Source organism: Gambusia affinis, linkage group LG03 (assembly GCF_019740435.1).
Source record: "Gambusia affinis linkage group LG03, SWU_Gaff_1.0, whole genome shotgun sequence".
In the NCBI taxonomy this organism is placed as follows: domain Eukaryota; kingdom Metazoa; phylum Chordata; class Actinopteri; order Cyprinodontiformes; family Poeciliidae; genus Gambusia; species Gambusia affinis.
Window position 1 is genome coordinate 14763052 of NC_057870.1, and position 24571 is coordinate 14787622.

The window sequence follows — 24571 nt, forward strand, 5'->3', positions numbered from 1 at the left end:
GGTTTAGAGCTTTTTTAAGTGGAACAAAAGCAAACAAAGCAGCAGAAGATCCAGTCTTCTACAAATTCTATAAATAAATAGTTGCTATACTTCAGAAAATAAGTGGCTTGCAAAAGCATACTCCTGAATCTTTTTCATGTTCTCTCTGTGGACATTAATAGGTCTGTCACGATAACAAATGTTGCTGGATGATAAATTGTCCCAGAAGTTATCGCAATAAACGATAACATTGTTATTATGGAACCATTTTCAAGTAATAATAATGCAGGAACACATTCTTCCAGATCAATAAACATTAGATTCTAATGAACATTTAACACTGGAACTGGAAGACATTTTAAATGTCCAAAATAAACAAACAAAACAGAAACAGCAAATAAAATTAATTATGAAATCTCTGTAAACAAAACTGTCCTTCAAAATCAGGGCTGGTTGAGACCAAACCACCAGAATGAAGACTTTTATCATCCTGCTTTTGGTAGAAAGAGAAAAACAATAAATTACGCAAGTGAAAATTATTGAGTTTGTTTAAATTTATCATGCGATTAACTGAGTTATTGATTATTGTGACAGGCCTAGACATTAATTTTCAAATCTATGGACTTAGGTCGTAACTTTGACTGGGCCATTCTAACACTTTGATCTAAATCATTCTCTTGTAGGTATGTCTGTGTGTTTTGTGTCGTCTGTGTAAAAATGTTAAAAAAAAAAAATTCTTCTCCTTATATAGTTCACCCTTAATTGGAGATGTGGGTATGTCTGTCACAAAAATCCTAACAGGATAAGTAAAGATATAAATAAATTCACAGTACATGAAATTATAAGACAGTTCAAAACAGCTCTATTTAATAGATTAATATCAAAGTTGATTATTTTAAACTACAGCTTTTCCAGTCCTTTTTCTTTCATATAATAAGTCAAACTAGAAAAGAAACTAGAGTTTTCAGTCTTGGCTTTTAAATCCACTGTTCAAGAAACACAAAATATGCTTTTTGCTTTCTGTTTTTTACACATATATAATAATCCTTTGCGTGTATGAATCACAAAGTTTTTGTCATCCTTTAGACAAACAGAACCTGAATTGTAGATTAGGATTAATCTCTTAATTGTACAGCTCAATGTACCAACATTCATTTTCAAACCACTTTCAATCTCTAGAGCAAAATGTGACTTACTTGTGAATCCCCATCTTCATCCAATATTGAAACCTTTTAGACATGCCAGCGATTACAAGACTCCCCGATAAAATACAGTGTACAGAAACAGCAGCCTATCAAACATCCACCTCTTCCACTGCCTGTCCAGATTTCAGCTTCATGATCACCTTTAAGAAACACAGAGAGGCAACCAAGTTTTTAGTAATTTAAACCACTGCAGTAATATCAAACATTTTGTTTTATTCGGAAACAGCAGAGCTTCACATCAAAGCAGAACAAATTGAAACTGTGCAGACCTCTTTCAGCTGGGCGATCTCTTTACTGTCCACATTTTTCTGGGCGCTGTTAGTTATGGCCTTCACTCTCGTTGCATAACTGAAAAGATCCATCAAGTTCAATACATACATTTCTACCAGCACAATAAATAAACTGCTGTCTCTTTTGTGTCTGATTCTTACACGAGAGATGTGAGAGTTTCGTCCAGATTGTATTCTGATGGGGAAATGTTGACAATCATGAGGGTTTTGGCATTTCCTCCCAAAGAGTCCTGCATAACCTGGAAACGATGGGGAAAGGAGTTGTGCTGCTTTGCATGACAGAATTAACAATCCAGGACCACATTTGGTTTTCATCAGCTTTTTTGTTTACTGTATGTTCTTTGGATAAATCTAGTTTGTGTATGGGTTTTTACACCAGCACCTGTGTGAGCTTGCTGTTCCTGTATGGCACATGTGGCAGCTCCGCAGACAATGCTGAGATCACATCACCCAAGGCACTCAGAGACTTGTTGATTGAGTTTGCCTCCTACAAAGTGACATGCAGTGCATTAATGTTCAGCCCCATTTAATTTGATACTCCTAAACTCTAAATTTCTAAGTCTTAAAGCAGAATTAGGTGTTAAGTTAAGTTAATATTCCAATACCTTGAGTATTTCAAAGACCATCATCTGAAAAAGAAGAGTTTTGCACAACTACAAACTCACCAAAAAATATTAAAGAGGTTTGAATACTTTTCATGGCAACACAGGAGCACACCTTTAGCTGGTGGTCCTTGGCACCGGTCTTTGCTGCTCTTTCACTCCCTGCCAGATCGACAAGGCTCAGCTTTCCGGTGTTGACACTCCCATTAGTCAGATTCCTGCTCTCTACCATAATGCCAACAATCAGATGGGAGCGGGAACTCTCCACATTCATCTCTTAAAAACAGAGGCAGTAACGAAAAACAACAACCAGCACTGTTAGTTCAGAATTGTGATGCACTTTTGTGCAGATAGTTTCAGACAGAGCACACCCAATCACATTTTAATAAACATGGCTCTTCTGAAAGCTGATTCTCTGCAGCTCACCAGTTGATGAGCTGACGTACATATGACGTACATAGCTAACTTTTCTCTAACTGGAGCTAAAAGGATTACTCCAAACCATTTAGCGTAGCCATGCTTGAACTGCACAATACGGGGCACTCACTGGTGGCGGAAATGTGTCGATTGGCGCAAGCCTGTTGGAACAGAGCATAAAGCTCCTGGGCACTGGAAGCCTCCTTTGTTTCTGCTCCTTGGGCGAACACAACCCCCTTTCTGTTCCTTTTGATCTCCACCCGCCTGGTCGGGCCATGGGGTTGTGTCTGCGCATGGGCCTCACCCGCCTGGCTCACGAAGAGGTCCTGCAACCTGTCGTTGTACAGCTCCAGCATATAGGCCGAAACCTGAGGAGGGGGAAGCATGAAGAAGCACCGCAACCAGAGACAAGAAGAAACAGGAGGAAGACTGCTACCTTGAAGTCAAATTTAGAGCCGTTCTCTCGCATGATGTCAAATACGGCGTTAAAAGATCTGGGCATAATCCCAGGGTTCTTCTGATCTTTGTCCCCAACCATGGTGAAAGTTTTCCCTGAGCCTGTCTGGCCATATGCAAAAATGCAAACATTGTATCCATCGATGACTGACTGCATAAGCCTGTGGGAGGGAAATGGTGGGAGTTATTGAGAAACAAAGTGTTTGATATTCTTGTGTGTTGTATTGTTTTACCTGTTTACATCTTGAAACAAATCTTCCTGAGAGGCCTCTGTACTGAACACCTTATCAAACTGAAACTCTCTGGGCCCTCGTTGGGTTTCCACAGTGACAGAGTAATCGTCTAATTTAGCCACCACAACGGCCCCACCTTGTGTAGCTTCACTTCGGTTCACTGGACGAATTCGACAAAACACCCTGATTTTACCTGATAGGGACAGAAAAGCATGAAAAAAAGTCACAAGAGTCTAGTCCTTACTGAAAAAAATCGATTGCAAGTTGGTAATGTTTGTGTACCTTTCATTTCTTCCACCATGTTATAATATTTCTTCCTCATTGCTCTTTCTGATGTGTAATTCTCAACTACCTTCTTTTTCTCTTCCTTTTCTCGCTTCAGCTTAAGAGAAAACAGTGAAAAGACTTTGGTACGGTAGAACCCAGACAATAAAATCTGAATGAAAACATTCCTGTTCATTCAATTCATTCTTCAGTTTGTTGAGGCAAGTTTTGACTCTAATGGTGAAAATAAGTTTCTGCATTCCTCCAGTCAGCAAGAACCTTTAGGGTCTAGGTTTAAAACCTACTCTGCAAATAGTAGTGCTTTGGGTTCCTTTCTGTATGTTATGGATTTAATTTCTATCTTACATGTTCTGAGGGGACCTAGCCCAGGTTCTACCAGGCCCTGAAGTGAAGGGTTTATGATTTTAATGTTTTATTTTTTGAGTTTCCAGCACATGTCTTCCTGGCTGACTTGCTGTCATTCCCAATCACTTCTACTTTGTCATTATTTCTCTCACAGTTGAAAGGATTTTATTGAAAGGATCAAAAAACCAAAGTGATGTTAGGAAAACAATAATATCATAGCCCCAACTTTGACGCAACAGTAACTCCAAGAATCTCAAATTTAAATGATAAAAAAGATATATTGTCCTTTTTATTTTTTAGAATAGATAGGTACCAGTAAACCTGAAAGGATTCAGTGGGTATAAACAATGGGCAGATGGATTTTGGAAAAAACTTTATTTTCAGGTGGACATGGTTACAAATCTTAATGTCTTTATATTGTAATATTAATTCAGAAACGAAATATGTCAGGGGTAAATCTCTACTCTGGTTCTAGTGCTGGTGCCCCACAGTATCTTAAAACCTGCCCTGCAAGTTGTTACTCTGGTGGCCCTGAGTCGTCTGAATGAACTCTTACCTGATCCTGCAGCAGGAGAAGCTGCTGGCCAATGCCCTTTACAGTCCTCTGTGCGGTTGGAAGTGTCTCTTGTCCCAGGATGTCCTCCAGCTCAGACATTTCACAATCTAAGCACAGAGTAAAGGTCAAGCTTGAATATCAGTCATTCATCATTTCTCAGATAGGAAAACTAAATGTGATCATCTGACGTGATTGCAAGGTGGATGTAACTACAATATAAAATGGTTAGAATCTACCTCAATCTATATTGAGGTAGATTCAATCTACATTGAGGTAGACTGAATCGATGTTGGTACTATATAGTACCAACATAGTAGCATGTTGGTACTATGTTGGTTCAGTGGAACTTTGGTGTAATTTATCATGTGCGCTCTCCAGCAGAGAACAGTAAGACTGATATGTTTAAATGAATTATGTTACAATTAGGCCCAAAATCATTCGGACCCCTACTTGATTTAGATTCAAAGTTATTTTCTTTCAACCACGTTTGTTGCTGACAGGAAGAGAGCTGGGGAAGTCTCAAAGCAATGATATGACAATATCACAGAATTAAGCATTTTTCTTTCCTATTAACATTTCAAATATTCTAATAGCCAATATAAGAGTTGTTTTAGGCAGAACAATAATCAGACTTTTTGCTGGGAAGCTTTTTTATGTTCCCACCTGGGCCGGATTTTTAGCAGCCCTGCATTCGGGGCCCCAAGGATGTTTTATATTTTGTGAATGGATAGTGTCAGAATTTAATCAATGACTACCATGATTTTGACAGCACCGAAAAAATGTTCCAATTTGTTCTGGGAAACGCCCATCTTGAATGCTTGCTTGTTATTGGCATCTTACGCATTGGGGAGGAGGAGCGTCAAGGGAATATTATTTTACAATGGCGGAGAGCAGGAAATATGACAGCGGAGCGCAGAAAAGAAGGAAGAGAAAAGAAAAAGAGCATCGCGCCAAAAAGGCGACAAACAAAATGCCTAAACTGACAGGCTTTTTTAAACCTGTTAGCGGAGATGAAGCAGAAACATTATTATCCCCGCCTCAAACCCTTAGCTATGCTAACACCGCACTAAGATCCCGCCAGAACCTATAACCGTGACTGAGTCGGTGGCTGGACTGGCGTCTGTGGAGTCAGAGTTGGTGGAAGCGGATCTTCTTCCGCAGATGGAAAGACGACTGTGGATCCGCATAGTACCGATCCGGCGCATTGGGGGAAATTGACGAGTCCGTGCGAAGCTTACTGGGCTGAGCGAGGACCGGAGAGCTGTCAAAATATGAATGTTGGCTTTCAAGCATCAGAACGGGTGTACAAGCATCAAAAGCCACTTCTCCAAATCTCACTTTAAACGCAAGATGTTAAATGGTGAGTACGTCGAAGACCGTGGCTGCTCTACTTCCATCCACCGGAGCTGCATTTTGTTTTGCATGCCGCATTTTCAGCAATGCTAATACTCAGTCAAACTTTGAAACTGGTTTCAGTGACTGGAAGCACGCAACTGAACGCAAATGCCTAAACTTTAAAAAATCCTTCAGAGGGCAGCACTTTGGACTTACCTGGGTCAGGATATTTTCTGAAAACTACAGTATGCCTGATCTCTTTTTTCCAGAAGATATTGTTTATATCCATGTTCTGTCTGACTGGCAGAGAAGCACTTTTTTGACATTTATTTCCTCCACTATTTACCAAGAACTTTAAAACCAAAGAAAAAGTTTGAGTTTTGATATATTCCACTTGTACTTGTATGAACTTGTAAATGCTGGGGATATTTGTATAAATATTGTTTTACTCGCTTTGCTTTGTAAAAGTATATTTGAGCATTGCACTTTCTTGCACTCAATCTGTTTTATAGTTTGTGTTGAAGTCCAGGCAACAATAACTATTCAGTGATTTTATTTTGTGATGCAAGCATCATATTCTAGTTTCAACCCCAACATGTGGTTTAGTCTTTCTAGAAAAGAGTTCAGAGTTGTTTGTAGTTTGTGACAACTGGCTTATTAACGTTGTCAGTTGTTAAAACTTACTGTTCGGTCATTTTCTGTTCATCCTCTAAAACAAAACAAACAACCAGGGGCCCCCATCCTAACTCCAGCCCAGGGGCCCCCATCCTCCTAAATCCGGCCCTGGTTCCCACTTGTACTTTCATTCCTTATCTTTGGCGATGAGCTCTGAATCTTTGAAATTAGAAGCCTACCAGCCATTATCCTAATATTTGCTCCCTCCCTTGATTCTCTTTGGCTAGTCCAGTAATCTTGGGCTTGACTGAGTTAAAAGTTGGTATCTTTCTTAAGACTTGTGGTTGAAGAAGTTTCTGTACTGAAGCAAGAAGCTCAGCTTCAACCAGTTTGGTGATACATGAATGTGAAACTCAAACTTGATTGCAAGCAGCGCTTTGTAATGTCATGCAGGAATTGCCAATGAACATCACAGTTGTGTTTGATAGGTAAAAGTTTAACTCTCTCAATAGAAAATATTGAAAATGTTTATTATAACAGCTTGTGTGATCAGTGTTTTGATCAATACAGTTGTTGCCCTCTAGCATTTGTGTAGCTATTTATTTACTTACATTTTTGGGCCAATATTCAGCTGACCTTAGAGTTGAACTCACCATTCATTACAGGGCATTCCCCAGATTTGATGCAGTCTAAAGCAATTTGACACACCTCATGTTCCCTCACTGTCTCTTGCAGAAAAGACAGACTTGACTCATCTGACCTATAAAGTGAAACAAAAGTTTAAACTACAGTTTTAAAATTTTTCCTCAGTAATTGTAATTTTTTCTTGCAGACAGTTTTGCATGTCTCTAACCCCTCTTGTCTGGGAGTCTTCTCTTTATCATTGCTGTCCTGTTTAGCGGTTTGCAGATGAAGTTTGTCTCTGGCTTCAGCCAAAGCAACCTGATTGTCTTCAATCATTTGGTGCAAAAGAGCTCTCGACTCAGGCACTACACTGCAGATTTCATGGGCCTGGAGGAAAAATGATTGTATCAAACATCAACTTTGGAAGACATATTTGAGATAACGTGAGAAGCAGCCTGAGGGCAGTTGTTCTGCACAGTGTGTGGCCGGCACCTTGGTTATGACGATGGGGAGCAGGACGCTGCAGTGTGGCTGTGGGACGGGAGGGACGGGGATCCTCTCTGCTTCCAAGAGCTCAGTGAGCTCCCTCTCCTTCTGGTACAGGCTCTCCTTCAGCTCCTCCAGGCGGGCGTTGGCTCCCTCCAGTGGCTGATCTGAGACACTGCATGTCTGAACACAAATGCACTGTGACATGAAAATGCACTGACTTGCATTTAAACAATCACTAAATATTAATATCAAACAAAAGTAACCCGGGTACGTAGAGAAATTAGATTTTTCCATTTTTATTATTCAATAAGATATGACAAAAAAGAAGAAAAAAACCCCCAAACATTCTGCCACCTCTGGTAGGAACCACTGTTAACATTTTTTGCAAAAAAAAAAAGAAAAAAGAAAAAAAAGAAAGAGTAGTAATGCAGTCTCAGACTGGATGTGGTGGGACAGACACCTTCAAAAAGGTTTCCAGTTTGACCATAAATCCATGGAACATAATTTTCAAACAAATCATGAAAATGTTTTTTAAGAAAAAAGATATTGCTTGGTCTTGAAACAAAGGAAGGTAAAGTTTAGCCAAAAAAAAAAAACAAAAAAAAAAACGATGTGGCTAATCATTGTTTAGCCAAATTTAGCAGAGGGGACTAACCTGTTTTTTTTGTTTTTTTTTTTTTTGTTGTAGAGTTAATTTGGCTTCGCTTTTCCCCATGATAACCAAAATCATCATTAAAAAACTAATTTTATATTTAAAGAGGTTACATTTACATGATGTAAAAAATTGTTCGAATAGCTGAAAGATTAAGAGTGACCAGAAAGCAAAAAGAAAACTAACGAGACATTGAAGGAGGGAAATAGTTTTGTACACCACTCTATGTTGAACGATTACCCTCACAGATTAAACGAAGGAAAAGAAAATGTCTTGATCACATAGTACTATTTTGTCATTCTCATGTTCCAACCCACCTCCGTTTGTTCTTTCTTGTCTGACCCCTCCTCTTCCTCTGCTGCTTCCTGTTGTGCCTGTGATGAAGATACTACCAATATTTCCTGGACTTGCCCTATTTCTTGTCTGGCCATCTGTAGCTCCTGCAGTGCTGTTCGGGGAAACACACACAGAGTAACTTTTCAGCCCTTTTTCTTTGTTTTCCATGTCGCCAAATGCTGCTGGACTCACTGGAGGCCTGGTGGCAGTGCAGGGCATCCAGCCTGCTGGAGAACAGCTCCAGCATTTTGCTCTGACACAAAAGAAAAAACGCAAGCGTTATGTTTGACACCTGCTCTTCTGCAATATGGCCACCAGAGTGTGCTGTGGTGTAGGAGCTGCCACATGCTCCCTAACTTTTTCTCTCTGCCATTGCAGAGCGTCTTCTTTCCATCTTCTCTTCTCAGCTCTTTGCTCCTCCAGCAGCTGCTTGTTGTGTGCAGTCAGCTCCTGCAATACACATAAATGTCTTCAATTATGTCCTGTGCTTTTTAGTCACCATGTGGAGCAGAAAAAATGGATTAGTAAATTAAAGTGTTTGCATGAAAAGGAAAAGATGCATTTCTGAGTGACTTACTGCAACCTTCTTCTCCAGGTCAGCCTTCGTCTTCTCCACTTTGTCCTGGTAGAGGTCCAGGCATCTCCTCACAGTGTTCAGTTTGTTCTGATAGTGAGATCTGACCTTCTGTATGATCCGTTCCTGAGAACACATGCAGAACTTCAATGAAAGTTCTGTTTAACTTCATGTTCACATACTCTAGCACTTTTTTTTCTTTTACTTGTGTCTCCTGAGCCGTGAAATGGAAATTCTCCTCCAGTTCCTGCACTGTTTGCAGATGTCTCTTCTTCATTGCCTTCATGTCTTCAGCAATCTGCTTGTACACAATATGCTGTAAGTTAGCCGAAATGCGCTAAACTGCATCCTGTTTTGCAACATGACCTAATGGCTTCGAGGTATCAGGGCAACCATGTGAGAGTGAGTAAGAATAAAACACAGGATATCTGACAGTAGCTCCATTGTGCTCAAACTGAACAACTGCACTCAGAGGCCTTGATGTTTGCTTGACATTCAACATTCGCTGCTTTAGAAGATAAAATTATAGTCTTGGTTTTCAGTGAAATTATGTATATTGGAGAGATTCTACTCAATGGATCTCTTTACATTTTGTGATGTTGCAATTACAGCAATCTGTGTACTTATTTGGGTTTTATCTTGTAGACTAACACAAAGAAGTGCATGTTTGTGAAGTGCATATATATATATATATATAATATATATATATATATATATACAATTTTTTTTCTTTTCTTTTTTTACAAAAGCATGACAAGTTAATTCTTTGAACCACTTATAACCTCCACTCTTAGCTTCTCTATAACTTCATCTCTTACCTCTCTCCTGTGTGTTCACGTGTTCACTAATGTCCCTAAACAAATTTCTTCTATTATTCTAAGAATAACTTTAAAGGAAATTAATCTGACTTTGACTTTTTAGGTTCTAAAGGTCAAAGTGTAAGGCCTGTCACATGCTCCCTAACTTCTTCTTTCTGCCATTGCAGGGTGTCACCTTTCCATCTTCTCCTCTCAGCTCTTTGCTCCTCCAGCAATTGTTGCAAAAGCAATTTAGCATTTTTTTTCCCCACTTCACAATAACGTAATATTTTGTGCCGATCCATCCCATAAAATCCCATTAAAATGTACTGCAGGTCGTAGTTGCAGTGTGACACCATGTGAAGAAGATGTCTGAATACTTTGCTTAAAACAGATTTCACTGTAAGTATTTTTGCTGTATGAGCTCCTCTACTTGTTTTGCACTGTTTTCCTGTGCTGCTCATTATTTTACCTGAGTGATGCAGAGCTCAGCCGACTCATACGGGATGTAAATCTTGAGTTCCTGTGAGCGCTCAGCTTCTCTGGCATCACTGCCAACTCCCAGCTGAGATTCTGATGAGCCTGCATAAAAATAAATACTGATGATTATTGTTTACTCTAGAGCAGGAACTCAGGTTGATAATTATTATCAAAGTAACCTGTGACGTTAATCTCAACTTCATGCCAAATTCCACCAGCCGTCTCTCATGTCTGTGAACTGTTTCAGTGAAATAGTTCTTTTCATCAAGTGAGTCACTTGGTAACTCATACTTTATATGTATTTAGATGTTTTTTTAAAAAAAAGAAAACTTAAATGTTAAAGAATAATCATGTGCTGCCAGGGAACTCCAAGTGAACTTGAAAAATTTGTTTGGGGTTCTTGTCTAAGATGTGCTGTTAATTGGACAAACATGGCAAAAATAATCGTTTGTATCCAATTTTTCTTATCCTCTAATCCTCTGAAGAAAGAAAAGCAAATTTAAAAATAGTGGTTTAAATGTAGATGTAAATTGCTATTATTAAAAATATATCTAAAAATGCCTCCAAGCAGATACTCACCCCTAATTATATTAACATCATTTATTTTGTATACTAAACCTTGTCCATTGCGTTTCCTCCTGTCTGCAACAATCCAGCGTCTAAAAGCAGCCCACCTTCTCCTCCATGGATCTTTGTGCCGATGCGTGTCTTGTACAGGAAAGTCGGAGGGTCGTTGTAAAACACACAAAGAGTTCAAGGACAAAAGAGAAAGAGTTGGCATTCACATTTAAAGCATGAAATTTTACTTTACCTCAGTATAGAGTGAACATCTGTATCATATACTTTTATTAGTTTTGTTTATGTAATTATTTAGGTTTTATAAATGTATTATTAGGTTTTATAATTAAAAATGGACCTGTACTGCTCTATCAGCTTTCTTTATTTTCTCTACCTTCTCTATTCTGTTTGCAGTCACTTTTGCATCGTCAGACATTCACAAAGCCAATCCTTCTGGAAAAACGAAAGCAGTGCGCCACACTTATCCTCTCTACTGGGGTGTGTTGAGACTCACTGATAATAGGAGAGCTTTATCTTTTCTTATATAAGGTATTATAATTGGGCATGTCACGACAGGCACATTCACTAGTGAATCTGAAAGGTGAAGATATTCCTGTTGAAATTTCAATGAATTATTACAGTTTACTCTAGAATAGAATAGAATAGAATAGAATAGAATAGAATAGAATAGAATAGAATAGAATAGAATAGAAACACCCTTATTGTCCCACAAAGGGGAAAATCAGGTGTATCAAAGGCATAAAACACACAAAAACTGAAAAAATTATATGTCCATTTGAAAACAAAAGAAGCTAAATTGTTCAAAACACAAACTAAATCTGGTGAGGTGTGGGATTATTATCTCAGATTAGACCACTTTTTGCTACAGAGGTGTTGATTAGTCTGGCTTTTATTTCTGTTGCATTTGGGGGCTGGTAACACATATTTGATTATAATGTTTTTGATAATGTTGATAAAATATTTATTCACTTTGCTGAACCTTGAAAGGCTTCTGGTCATCTGCAAGACATTTTCTGTGTCTCTAGATCTATCAGGTTGTAACTCCAAATATTGAGCTGTCATTTTTTTAAACATAAAGACAGAACAATTTATTTTACACACAAGCTTCTTGGATTTTCTTTTTTGGTTTCTTTAATAGTCAGCAAAAATGTGGCAACGACACATTTAAGGGAATTTTGGAAATTCCCTTAAATGATTGGAACCTGATCTTCAAATGGCTTTCAATGAAGAGGTTTGGGAACTATATCCAGTTGTCTCACTGATTATTTCTAAAGAATAAAAGAAATCCAGAATGCTACAAAGATAATGCAGGATGAACAACATTTTACATAAAGAACATTCCAGCCCATCAGCCTCTGGCTACAAATAAGAACAGAGGAAATATGTTCACCACCTTTGGAGTTGCCTGTGGATTTAATGCCTTGCATCAAATCTTCATCCACCTGCAACGGTTTTTATATTTTGTAGTGACGTAACTACATGTAAGTCTACATTGCTGAGATTTTAATGTGACAGGCCAACAAAAAGTGGTGCTTAATAGTAAAGTGCAAGAAGAACTGTTGAAAAAGAAGGACTCCCTCATCCACCCTGCGGAGCGCCTCTGGGTCACATGATCAGCATCAAGTGAAAGCATTCAAGAGTGTAATTATTAACTTTTTTACAGATGAGAAGAAGTAATTTGAGGTGGGCTCGATCTGATTTATGAGACATTTATGACAATTTTATTGATACATTGTGAGCACAAGAATGAAGACATAAATTCCAAGAACATCACATTTTATTTAAACTATTTGGTACAACTTCAAGTTGACATCTGACTGAATGTATGCAGTTTTAGGGTGATTTACATCTTTTGCGATGACATAAAAAAACCCCAATAAAACAAAACAAAACAAAAAAGAAAACACTTTTTATTTGAAATTATCAAAGAGGTTATTCCCTGTTTATTTTTTTAACCTTTTGCGTCAGCTTATACCTAAAGCACTGAGTGATTCCAATCAAACAATTTGCTTTAAATCTTTCTCCACCCTATCTGTCACATTCCAATCCCCTCTTTGTTTTCTTGTACAGGAATCTAGGCGTGTCGTCATGCTGTTACTCTCTTCTCAGAAATACCTTTCAGTGGAAAAACAGAGATCATGTCAGGATACCGAGAGAAAGTTCTTATCATGTGGAAATGCATCAGCTGCCTTGGCTTGGGAGCAGACAGAAAATGAACCCAAAGACTTGAACCAGAGCGAAGCTGAATGAGACTAAGACCAACCTGATGCGTTGTTTCCGTACTGCTGAAACTGTGAGTTGGGAAATTTTGGACTTGGTCTCCGCTCCTTTAACTCAGGTACACTCCCGGGTAGGTTTACCAAATCCTGCTCCGATACTGGGGCATGGCCTGACTGGGACGGCTCCTCCGGCTCCTCCGTCGACCTGATAGTCGTCTCCCAGGCAACTGAGACAGAGAACAACATTCAGACAATCTGAATGAACACTGAAAGGAGGTCATGTGAATATAAATGCTTATATGTCACACCGACGCAAGAAATAAAATCAAAAATACATTTCACTAGACGTTTTTCAGTTCCCCTTGAAATGTTTAACATGTGAGTCTTGATCATTTTCTTAGCATTCCAGAAATGAGTTCAAGCCCAGATTGATTCAAAGAGCTTTTCTATTCACACTGGTGCAAGCTTTCCCACAGCAACTCTTAACAAAAAGATCTCTGTAACTTTCTGTGTCACGTCTGATTTTAAAACACCTATAACTTTTATAAGGTAATTAGTGTTGCCAATAATGGAAAGGAACCCATGTTAATAATAACCTGTGTTTACCGAGACAGCAGCTGTGGAAATGTTTTATTTATACTATATCCTGAGATCAGACAAATTAGGACTACAGTGAAGTTGCAGAAATATTTTAAAACAGCTGGAGGAAGCTGCTGAGTTTATGATATGGCAAAATAAAATAATAAAGAAAAATAAAAATTCCCTGTAAGTTATCAAGATGTGGTTAGTTTAGATTAGTTTAGTTGTTTAGCTTGATTTGCATAGTTTAAAATACAGATTAAAGATATCAAGAAGAAAAAATTGTTATAAAACTGCAAGAAGAGTCAAAAACCCAGTGGGCTTATATAAAGCCTCCTCCAAAATAATACAGAGAAAAATAAAAAGAATACAAGAACACAATGGTTCATCTGTTGATTATAAATATTTGAAATACAGTTAATACAGCATAAAATACCTAAGAGTATTAATGGGAATTTAAATAAAACTTGTAAAAAAAAAAACAAGTGACATTTCTTCTATAGAGTTAAATAATAATTAAACTCTTTTAGAGAATGGGTACCTTTCATAAAATGAAAAAAGTCATTCCAAAGTTTATCTTCTCTGTACTGGAGAGAAAACTGACCTTTACTGGTTTGACAATTAGGAAGGTGAAGTGTTTACCTTGTCTATTAATAAAAAAAAATGTAAGAAGGCCTTCAAACCTTAGAGTTAGCGCTCAGAAAGGACAAATCTGCATCAGAAACATCTAGAGCTAAATCTGACACCAAGCATGCATAAATTGCTAGAGGTGTGCTCATTTGAGGGTGCTTAGCTTTAAGTGTTACTTTCACATCTCCTCTTTAAAAAGGGTGTTATGTGATGCACTTACTTTGCTTCCCACCAGGTGCCACTGAGTGATGCCTCCCTACTTTCTTTCCCAGGAAGGTCAGGGAGTAGGACCGTCTAGAAGTCCCAGATGTGTTCATGTACATTATGTGTGTCGGTCCTCACCTCTGGTCTTATGTTCTACTGATTCTCTATAGCATTTGGAGCTGGATCAGTCCGAAAATCTGCAGGGAAAAGTAAGTTAAAATCCCAGTGGAGCCGAGATAGATGAAAAAAAAAAAGTTACCTAATATGCAATTAAATTGGTCCAAATGTTTCTGTCCACATGATGAAATCTTGTTCAGTCCTTTAAATATTAGCAGATGTCTCAAAGCTGACACAGCCAATTCACGCAGAGTGTAATCTGCCTCTCAGCCTCTTCCAGCTTCTGTAAGCTGCAAGCCGAAAATCCCAAATACTTCTTCTTTATTTAACATTTTTAGACAGAAAGAAATTGTCTACAGTTCTCAGCAGGAACAGGAATAGATCAATTTCTACCTGCATGGTCCCTGAAACCATGCAGGTAGAAAAAAGAAGCTATTTTCCATAACATAAGACATTAAAACACAAATCAGTGTTTAGTTTTTTTTTTCTTCTTCCAATCCAAAGCAGTAGTGAGCTGGAAAATCAGATTAAAATGAGTTTAGATAAGTACCTGGTTGTGAGTCCTGAGCTCCCTGTCGGTGTGGCTCAGGTCAGTTTGGGTGCTGCTACGCTACAGGAGGACAAAGCCAAGCTAATCCCGTTGCCTCAGGGGAACCAAACTCTCGACAGGGTTTAAATATTAAACTGCAGAGCTAGTGTTTCACCAGCTCCTGGCTTCACAGCAGCAGAGCACGTTGGTAAAAAGATGCCCCCAAAGAGTCCTCAGGTTTCTTCTGTGTTAAATCCAGATTGCAACTGGACTCTTTGTTGCCACTCGGAGATGTTTAATGTTTACCTCCTCGCTTACTCGAGCAGGGGTTGTTTTATTTTAATTAGTTTTGGTGGAAATGGCACACGTTTCTCTGTCATCAGGGTCAAATCTGGCTAATAATCTTTCTTGCAATAAAAAGGAGTTGAATGGAGTGTACTTTTTTCACAGTCCATATTCTTCCTGGAGATGCAGTTAAAAAATGAGAGCATCTGTTCCTGCAGCATCTGCTGCTGGTGCCTAACATTGCGTTCTTCTTCCCTGTTGCTTTTGGCTGAACTGGTCTGGGATGATTTCCTTTCTTTTGCTGACTAGAACTCATTTGTAGCATTTGGACCACAGCTGGAGCATCTGTTTAACACACCTTACTTAGCAGCAAATCCAACCGTGATGCCACTTTAATGAAAATACAGCTTTTCCTTCGCTTCACGTTACTTTCCCCAGTGTTCAACCCTGCACTGACTACATTTCTCTCTGAAGCTCTGAAGTGTTGTTTTTTCAAATAACAGACCGAAGTGTCATTTCAAAACTCACAAGTACAAATGACAACAGGGCAAACTTTTTTAACTTGCGAAATGTGTGATGATGATGAGTTTCATCACTAAAGGTTTGTTGAGTTTGATTATTTATCGTGACGACAAATTCTACCTGTGTTGAAATGATGTCGTCATGCAAATGCATCATTGGCCTTTATTCATCTCTCTGTCAAAGAGCCTCCCTGTTGAGGCATGTATGAGGCCTTAGCTGCACTGACATGATTGTCTACCACAGTGGTTCCCAATTCCAGTCCTCGGGGCCCCCCTGCCTGCATGTTTTAGATGTGCCTCTATAGCAGAACAGCTGATTCAAATGATTGCATGACATCTTCTGCAGCCACCAAGTACTGCAGGAGCCTGTTAATCACCCAAAGATTCAATCCAGGTGTGTGGCAGAAGGAAAACACCTAAAAGATGCAGGCAGGGGGGCCCCGAGGACTGGAATTGGGAAACACTGGTCTACCACACCTTAAAGTAAGTCATTACCTCACCACACCAAAACTACACTCCTTTCAGGAAACTCTGAGGCCTTTAATAATAGACTCACCAAAAGAAGGTAATTGGGTTTAATGTCGTTTATGGCAGCATCAGTTGCTTTTTATGTTTCAGACAGTCAAACAAAGATAGCCTAGAAGTAAACAAAAGGAACTGTAAAATTTCTCAAATTCTGATTTCATTCATCAAGGAAAAAAGTTTTGACAAAACAAAATGACCTAATGTGGAAAAAGTATTTGCACATCCGTGTTAAAGCATAAATTAAACAGAGATGAACAAAGTTGTCTAGAAATCTTCCACTGCCATAGCCAGACCCAGAGATGATTAAAAATAAAGACATCATGGCTTGATTGAAATTGAAGGAAGTCATTGACCTCAGGTAGTCTACAAAGACCGGCAGTGAATTTGTTGATCACCTATGTCTGTTTTTAGGAGTTGCAAAGTCTTATGCCTGTCATTATATTTCCAGACTGTAAGAGTGTGGTCAAAGATCCTCAAAGTGAACAAAACAAACTGCATCAACCACCAGTTCCAGCGTTTTTCTGATGAATTTTATTTTGTTTTTAAGTCTCTGACATCCATCTGCTCTCTCTTGAGCTTCCAAAACACAGTTTTTTAAAGCCAAACGGCAACACAGCTGCACGTAAGTGGACCAAGCCACAATTAAACAGGTAAAAAAATGAAACAAAGACAAAGTCTAAACAGAAACAAGAATAATATTATTAATCTAATTTACAAACTCATCAACATAATGAAATAGTGTGCAAAATAAACCCTGTAAAACAAGATAATTCAAAAGTTACGTTAAAGAAAAACAAACAAAGCAATACTACTAGAAAACCCTCTAATTGGTAGATCCCAGCAAGGTAATCAGTGACATCATTCAGCCATTTAACAGGAAACACTGGGCCAGCCGCTCCTATACTCCTGACCTGCTGCAAATCTACAAGGGAGAATGGTAAGTAAAAAGGAACACAAATACCATGAATATACTTTGAAACAAAATAAACAAGTTCAACCAATAATCCAGAAGTGGTAGCTTTAAACTAAACATATAAATAGATGGAAACTGCAACATAATGCTAACACAAACAAACCCGGGATAGTAAATGAAGCAAGGTTGCAAACTAATGTTTAAATTTAAGCATTATGATCCATTACAAAAATTACATGTATCAAAAATAATAATAAGGGACAAGTGGTGAACAAAAACTGAACCACTTTGTCACACAGACCCATTTCAGAATATTTCATAGCTGATCTTGCTTTAGATGGGGGCATAATATATATTTGGATTTTTTACTAAGAGTTCTTTAAACCTACTTCACACTGGTTCTAGTTAATTTCTGCTGGTTTTCACACAGGACCAGATTGGCTTGGAGAACTTTATTACTTTGTCATTTAAGCAATACAATGAAAAAACAAAATAAAACAAAAAAATATAAATAAAACATTTGTATCTACTTCAGTTGTTTTCGTGTAATGTGACATTAAACTTATTTTGGTAATCTGAAACATCTACAGCGATGCATTTAGCATGTAAGCAAGTTACTTAATTAAATCTGTAAAATGAACCGAATGTTGCAGGCGGCCCATATTAGGAGAATATAAGAAGAACTCAGAACATTTCTCATAAAGTCAGTAAACCCCATAACGCAAACTACCCACGGAAGTCCCAGATGTTGCATATCCCTGTGATTTTCCAGAGGATAACATTTTTATGAAGGATCAGGACCTGGCGTTTCCCCCGCAAATGTGTCTCAGTAAGCCGCGTGGCTGTTAAACATCTGCAGGAGAAAATGCGCACAGATTTCTGCACACTAAACGCCGTCGTGCGTAATGGACTGAGCTCCGCTGCGCTCTGATGTGCAAGGCAGACGCTCAGTCCAATCGCAGGGGTGGAGCCCGGGTAGTATAGGCTGGACCTTTCACTAGGTGGAGTTTAGCTCAGACATAAATACACTTCTTCTGCCCATAAAACGCCCCTACAGCCACACAGTCAGACTAACTTCTCCCCTCTGAGGCCTCTCGGTAAGTAGTTTATCCGCCATAAGAAATAAAAAAAATAATAATTCTGTTCTCCTGTTCTTAGTTTCTGACTTTAGCTTAGAGTTTGTATGTAAACTGAAATCTGTATGTATGCTGTGTCTTACGGGACTGATGCTGTATGAGGGTGTGGCTGATGAGACGTTGCAGGTTTTGCGTTTAATACAAATGCAGAGTTGTTACGGTATTATTACACCGCTGTAGTTCCCATTCAGACGCCATCTGAAATTATATGAAACGGACGATAAAGTCTGTTTCCATATCAAGCTGTGTGTGGGTGTGGCTGCGCAGCCTGCATATTGTTGTAATTACTGAGCTAAACCTCTTGTAAATTCAGAAGGCTGGAGTCTTTCCTCTGTCTTCAAGTTTGATTTGAATAAAGCTAAATAATAATAATAATAATACAACTTGAATAAAACAAAGCCTGCAATCTCCGTAAAAATTTAGCAGTTTTAAAATGATCACAGAACTGACATCTTCTTCTCTAACTTTGTCCTCTCCTCTTACAGACAGAACCAACTCTCCCAACATGTCTTTCATCCAAGCCTTCTTGCAGCAGACAGTTTATCTGGGCATGCCCGATGAGTCAGTGAGTAACTCTTTAGCACTGTTTTAGTTGCTAAGGCCAACCTCTCTGTTTTTTCCTTTTTTCCCCTCCCTTCCTCTGTGGTATGCCCTGGTGGAAAAACTGACCAGGCAGAAGGAGGCGTAGAGGGAAAAAAAAGTCTCTAACATGGGTGTAAAGAGGGAAGGAAAAGGTTGTAGGCCTAAAACAAAGATAAAATTAGAGCTGAAAAGAGAAAAATGAAAGGAAATCTGGACTTTTGAGGTTGTGTGAAGGGAGACTGATTGCTGAAGCTCTGGGAGTGTGTGACTCAGTGAAGCAGGAATTTGTGCTCCTCCCTTTATAAACTTTGCAATCAGAGAATGTTACTTCTCCTTTCTCCGGTTGCTTAAAGTTGAATTAGGGAGAACGTTGCACAACTTTTTCGTGCATGATTTCTGTCCCGTCTCGTACAGTATTGCTCAGTGCGCCATCATGGGACTCCCAGCTGGGGAAGTACAAAAAGCAAGAATAAAGTCTGTCGCAGGTGTTATTTCCTGTATGATCTTCATCTGCCCGTGTAATAGTCAGTTGTTTTTGCTTTGGCACTTGAGCAAATAAGGCTTTAAAATAAAAATAAAAACTTTTGCAACATACCTCATGCACTCCTTTTTGCAGTGATCAATCAAATAAGATAACCCCACCAATCACCTGTGTTGCCTTTTAGCTCCTCAAGAACGAGGGAACGGTGACTGCTGCTTCAAACTTCAACCCCAGTGCAGACGCTGGAGTCCTGGAGAAAGCCATCAAGACTAAAGGTGAATTTTAAAGACATACAGAGGCGCTGCTTAGGCACGTGTGAACATGTTTCTCTGGCCTTGAAGACCCGAGAGCTGTAGGAGCCACTGCTAACTTTACATTTATTTGTGTTCTATTGTACTTTTTAATTTCATGTTACTTTTAAACAATTTACAATACATATTAATTTGGTTTTGATGAATAGATTTTTAATATTCTACTATTTACTGTGTCTAAAGTACTTTGCATTTTGCATGGTAGGTCCTCTAAAAATGAAGAGCGACAGACCGAATGCTGTTCCTTAAAACTAAAGAAAAATATCAATACCATCTTCTGTACATCTGTCATTACAACTTCATGAGACAAATCATTATCTTAACCAATCGCACACTGCAGGCGTAGATGAGCACACCATCATCGATGTTCTGGTCAAAAGGAGCAACGAGCAGAGACAGCACATAAAAGAGGCGTACCAACAGGCCTATGGGAAGGTCAGAACCGCTCCTCTGTGAAGTGGCAGAAAAAAACCCATTATGCATCAGGTTATTTTTGTGTTCATATGTGACTTTATTTTGTTTGTAGCCCCTGGAAACAGAACTGAAAAAGGCCCTGAAAGGCGATCTGGAGGAAGTGGTGCTGGCTCTGCTGAAGACACCGGCGCAGTACGACGCCCAGCAGCTGAAGCTGGCGATGAAGGTTGGTCAAATGCACAGAGTTCGACAGATCCATTTAAACAGCACACTAATAAATGAATCAGTTAAATGATAAAAAAAAAGAAACTATTCCATTATAACTAAACAAATACAACATACAAATAAGTCTTATAAGTCTTGGTCATTTCAGTAAGTAAAAATTTAGATAGTTTGAAATGTGTTTAAAGGTGGGATAATGGAGCTTCTACTTTTTACTTAAGGGTTCTTACTGCTAAAGTGAAACTTGCCCAGCAGATCAGAGTTCAGTAATATGCTGCTACATAAATGGTATTAAGTGCTTAAACATTTTCTTAAGTTTTGAACCTCTGATGTGAATGTGATGTCACACTGAGTTTGGTACGACACAGCTGTAAGCTAACGGTAGTGGTGCTAACTCTTGAGCATCAAACATGCCAAAATCAATGCGTTTCCCTTATTTTTGCCTACATATGCGAGCTCTTAATGCTGATGAATAATTTCCACATGCCACTTTTACAATGTTTTATATCTTTGGCAGTCATATTAGAAATTTAACTCTTGACTACTTGGAGACCCATGACTATCCAGATCAAACTTTAAAGTTTAGGAGTTGGGAAAGCAGAACATTTCTTAATATACTTATTAGTACTTATCACAGCTTTTTGTTCTTTAATTCAGTGACATAAATAGTGATGAGAAATATATGTTTGTGAATGTGTTTTATTTTTGTCAGAACATATAAAGGGGAAAACAGCTTGTATTGCTAACACTTTTTAGCATCATAATGATGTCGTCTCCAAATCAAATGAATACCCAAAACTTTGTGATATAACATTCAATTAATGTGATACAATAACATTTTTGACCAAATACTGTTTTTTCTGAGGTGGATTATACTGTACTTTCTTCTCCTGCAGCCCAAAGCTTCAGCCGTACCACCCTCTGTTAACTTTGTTTAAAAAAAGCCTGCTTCCACACATTCATCCATTGGTTTCTTAGTGGAAGATGGAAGCTGGGTTGTTGGGTTTGGGTTTGTCATTATACCAGGCATTTTTCACAATGTTAGTATTTCTGCTCACACGTTCCTGTGTCAGGGTCTTGGGACAGATGAGGATACTCTGATCGAGATCCTGGCCTCCAGAACCAACAGGCAGGTCTTGGACATGAAGAAGGCCTACAAGGAAGGTATGTACCTAAAAAGCTTGGGAGGAGTCTCTAAACTAGTAGGCAGTAAAAACTTTGAGAATAGATTTTTACGAAAAGGCCATTATGTTCTTACAAGCTGAATTTAATTTTTTCTAATTTTATTTCCTAGACTACAAGAAGGATTTGGAGGAGGACATCAGGTCGGACACCAGTGGAGACTTCAGGACTGCCCTCCTTGCTCTCTGCAAGGTTTGTCCTTTTTTTTATCCAGTAAAATTCGGAAGGTTCCCAGATTTTACAAAATGTGTACTTGATTTCAGATAAACCTTAATTTTTCTTTTATGGAGAAGTCATTTTTGAAACAATGGAGGAGTTAAGAGACCATAATTCTTGCAGAATAGTTTTATTTTAAGGTTTATCATTCCTACAGTGACAGAGATTTGTTTTTTACTGAGTAGCACCCAAAAATAACAAGTTTGACTTTCAGATGTTTTTCTCCTATGCTTCATATTAATAGTCAAATATTTTCAGCCAAAATCCGTGCAAAAAAAAAAACAAGTGTTGGACATAGTGCTTGCAGACATTTGACATCTGCCACATAAAATTAAGATGCAAAAATGTCTCTTGTGCAACTCAGACTTTGAAAAATTTACAAAAATATTCTGTAGCACTTCGCATCTCATAAATCTATACAGAATTTTTCTTTCCAGTGCTTGCTACTTTTATTTGACAACAATCAAACCAATAAAACAATATCTAGAAACAAAAGTAATTGGGAAAATATCAACTTTCAGATTATAGTTGCATTTTTTTTCATAAATATTGACAAAAAAAATAAGATTGAAATGAATTGCAAATCCTGTTAGAAGTACTCAAACAATGCAAAGTGATCACTCACAAAAAGATCTAGAGATGTAATCCTTTTGAGATGTTTATAACTGGAGTAACATTTCAGCTCAGCATTTGTTTCTTAATTTTTATAGACATGTTATCGGCAAATAAAGTGCTATTTTTTTAAACTTTCATACTACATACCTACATTGATCTAAATATTCTGCTTGCCTGATTGTATTTTTTGCATACATTGTTTTTGTCTTTTTTTTTTAGGTTGATAAGGCAGAGAAATAAGTGTCTAATGGTTTAATGTGCTGTTGCACGTCGTAGGCTGGCAGGACCGAAGGAGTCAGTGAGCAGCTGATTGACAGCGACGCCAGGACTCTGTATGAAGCCGGCGAGGGGAGGAAGGGCAAAGACTGCTCCGCCTTCATCGAAATCCTGACCACCAGGAGTGCCCCACACCTCCGCAAAGGTTAGTCCGGTAACCTGTTGAGTAAGATGTTTCCATCTCCTTCAGAGATAACACTATTCTGCTTCTTTCTTTCTTTCTTTTTTTTTTTTTTTAAGTGTTTGATAGATATTCAAAATACAGCAAAGTGGATGTGGCCAAAGCAATCGACTTGGAGATGAAGGGAGATATAGAAAGCTGCCTCACAGCAATAGGTGAGGGCAGATACTTGCACTCTTAATTTCAGTTGCTTAAGAAATGATTTTAACCACTTCTAGAATTAATCTTGAGACATTCCTCTGAATTGCAACAGTGAAATGTGCTGGAAGCAGGCCGGCGTTCTTTGCGGAAAAACTCTACTTGGCCATGAAGGTACAGTCTGTGTAGAAGCAAAATTCTGTCTATTCTACACTGGCTAACAAGACATTTCCTAATTCTTTGTTTTGCTCTTCCTCCATCAGGGAAAGGGCACCCGCAAACACATCCTGACTCGCATCATGGTGAGTCGTTCTGAGATCGATATGAAGCGGATCAAGGATGAGTACAAGAAAAACTACGGCAAAACACTCTACCAGGACATTCTGGTGAGCAGACATCAAAACATGACATTTTCTCCCATTTTGTTGGGTTTTACATATTAAAATGGATATAATAGGCCATTCAAAACTTTTAGAGTTTAACTCTTTCTTTTTTTACCATCAGGATGACACAAAAGGGGACTACGAAAAGATCCTGCTTGCTCTCTGTGGTGAAAACTAAAAGCCTGTCTCTGGGACCAAAATGGATAAAGCCAATGATATTCAGCAGCTGTGGAAAATCCCTTATTATCTTTTGACATGTATGGTGTCCTATGCACCCGTGGAAGACTGAGAAGACGTCTCTTCGACTGTCACGACATTTTGTAATAAGCAAAAGATTCTGTTGAAGTTGTCACTGCTTAAACCCGTCCTCAACCCCAAAATATTTTGCATTATGGCAGCAAAGGTAGCACATTGTGCTCCTGGACCAATACTTTAGACTGACTTAGCTTTGCATTTATTTCCAGAGGCTCAAAAAGCTTAGGTTCAGTACTGCAGATTGGCTGATGTATGCAGGCTAACTTGTGCCAATCATCTAGTTGTAGTGACATTTTTGAAGGAGCTTTAACATCTGCAAATAAAAGCTTTTTTTATTGAATAATTTGATGGGGTCTTGTATTCATATGCATGTATACATATGGCAAACCAAAGTGCTCTGTTGTTAAAAAATAAATAGTTGCAGTATGTAGACATGTATGACTTCCTTGAACCAGATAGTTTTGGGAAACACAAGTTGCTTTCAGCAATTAATTAACAAGCAATAATGACAGTACATGAAGAACTAAACACTGAAAGCAACCTTATTTTAGTAATTTGGAGGCCAGAGCAAAGATTTCTTTGATATTTTACAATCTACAGACAAACTGTAGCTTGAGGTGCAGAATGCAAATGAATAAAGGTTCAACTGTATAAAATGTGTCACATTAAAAGTAGAGCAAGGTGTTCATTCTTAATAATTTTAGATGTTTCTCGCAAAAGCATAAAATAAAATTTGTGTTTTTCTTTGTGTACACTTTAGAAAAGCAATATTTAGTTCAAAGAAAAGGCAAGAAGCAACAGAAGTCTC

The 24571-nt window shown here is 38.4% G+C and overlaps 2 protein-coding genes across 3 annotated transcripts; one reads left to right on the plus strand and one right to left on the minus strand.

Moving 5' to 3' along the window:
* Positions 1–695: 695 nt before the first annotated feature.
* On the minus strand, positions 696–15236 carry si:dkey-96l17.6 (kinesin-like protein KIN-14I). Its single transcript, XM_044110975.1, has 23 exons — positions 15149–15236; positions 14498–14888; positions 13113–13295; positions 10889–10978; positions 10263–10372; positions 9199–9291; positions 8997–9119; positions 8777–8869; positions 8612–8672; positions 8401–8531; positions 7435–7611; positions 7172–7329; positions 6972–7078; positions 4369–4475; positions 3465–3564; positions 3183–3375; positions 2930–3110; positions 2624–2861; positions 2192–2352; positions 1857–1961; positions 1616–1713; positions 1454–1532; positions 696–1324 (listed from the first exon to the last, which is right to left on the minus strand). The coding sequence occupies exons 2-23, from the start codon at positions 14598–14600 to the stop codon at positions 1274–1276; spliced, it is 2742 nt and encodes a 913-aa protein (XP_043966910.1). The 5' UTR covers positions 14601–14888; positions 15149–15236; the 3' UTR covers positions 696–1273.
* Positions 15237–16331: 1095 nt separating this feature from the next.
* anxa1a (annexin A1a) lies at positions 16332–24106 on the plus strand. Of its 2 annotated transcripts, none has more exons than XM_044110978.1 (12): positions 16332–16416; positions 18993–19072; positions 19755–19845; positions 20222–20316; positions 20408–20521; positions 21591–21681; positions 21812–21891; positions 22807–22951; positions 23047–23142; positions 23241–23299; positions 23389–23511; positions 23630–24106. In XM_044110978.1, the coding sequence occupies exons 2-12, from the start codon at positions 19013–19015 to the stop codon at positions 23684–23686; spliced, it is 1011 nt and encodes a 336-aa protein (XP_043966913.1). In that variant the 5' UTR covers positions 16332–16416; positions 18993–19012; the 3' UTR covers positions 23687–24106. The 2 variants fall into 2 exon arrangements, with proteins under 2 accessions (XP_043966913.1, XP_043966912.1); XM_044110977.1 differs by lacking the exon at positions 16332–16416 and adding an exon at positions 18336–18468.
* The last annotated feature ends 465 nt before the right edge of the window (positions 24107–24571 follow it).

Coding starts and splice junctions, on each gene's coding strand:
- anxa1a (XM_044110978.1), top strand. CDS start 19,013: ATGTCTTTCATCCAAGCCTTCTTGCAGCAGACAGTTTATCTGGGCATG. Junction 21,892..22,806: donor CCCTCCTTGCTCTCTGCAAG/GTTTGTCCTTTT, acceptor TGCACGTCGTAG/GCTGGCAGGACCGAAGGAGT. Junction 23,512..23,629: donor CACTCTACCAGGACATTCTG/GTGAGCAGACAT, acceptor TTTTACCATCAG/GATGACACAAAAGGGGACTA.
- si:dkey-96l17.6 (XM_044110975.1), bottom strand. CDS start 14,600: ATGTACATGAACACATCTGGGACTTCTAGACGGTCCTACTCCCTGACC. Junction 7,330..7,434: donor TCCCCATCGTCATAACCAAG/GTGCCGGCCACA, acceptor TTTTTCCTCCAG/GCCCATGAAATCTGCAGTGT. Junction 1,962..2,191: donor CCAAGGACCACCAGCTAAAG/GTGTGCTCCTGT, acceptor GTCACTTTGTAG/GAGGCAAACTCAATCAACAA.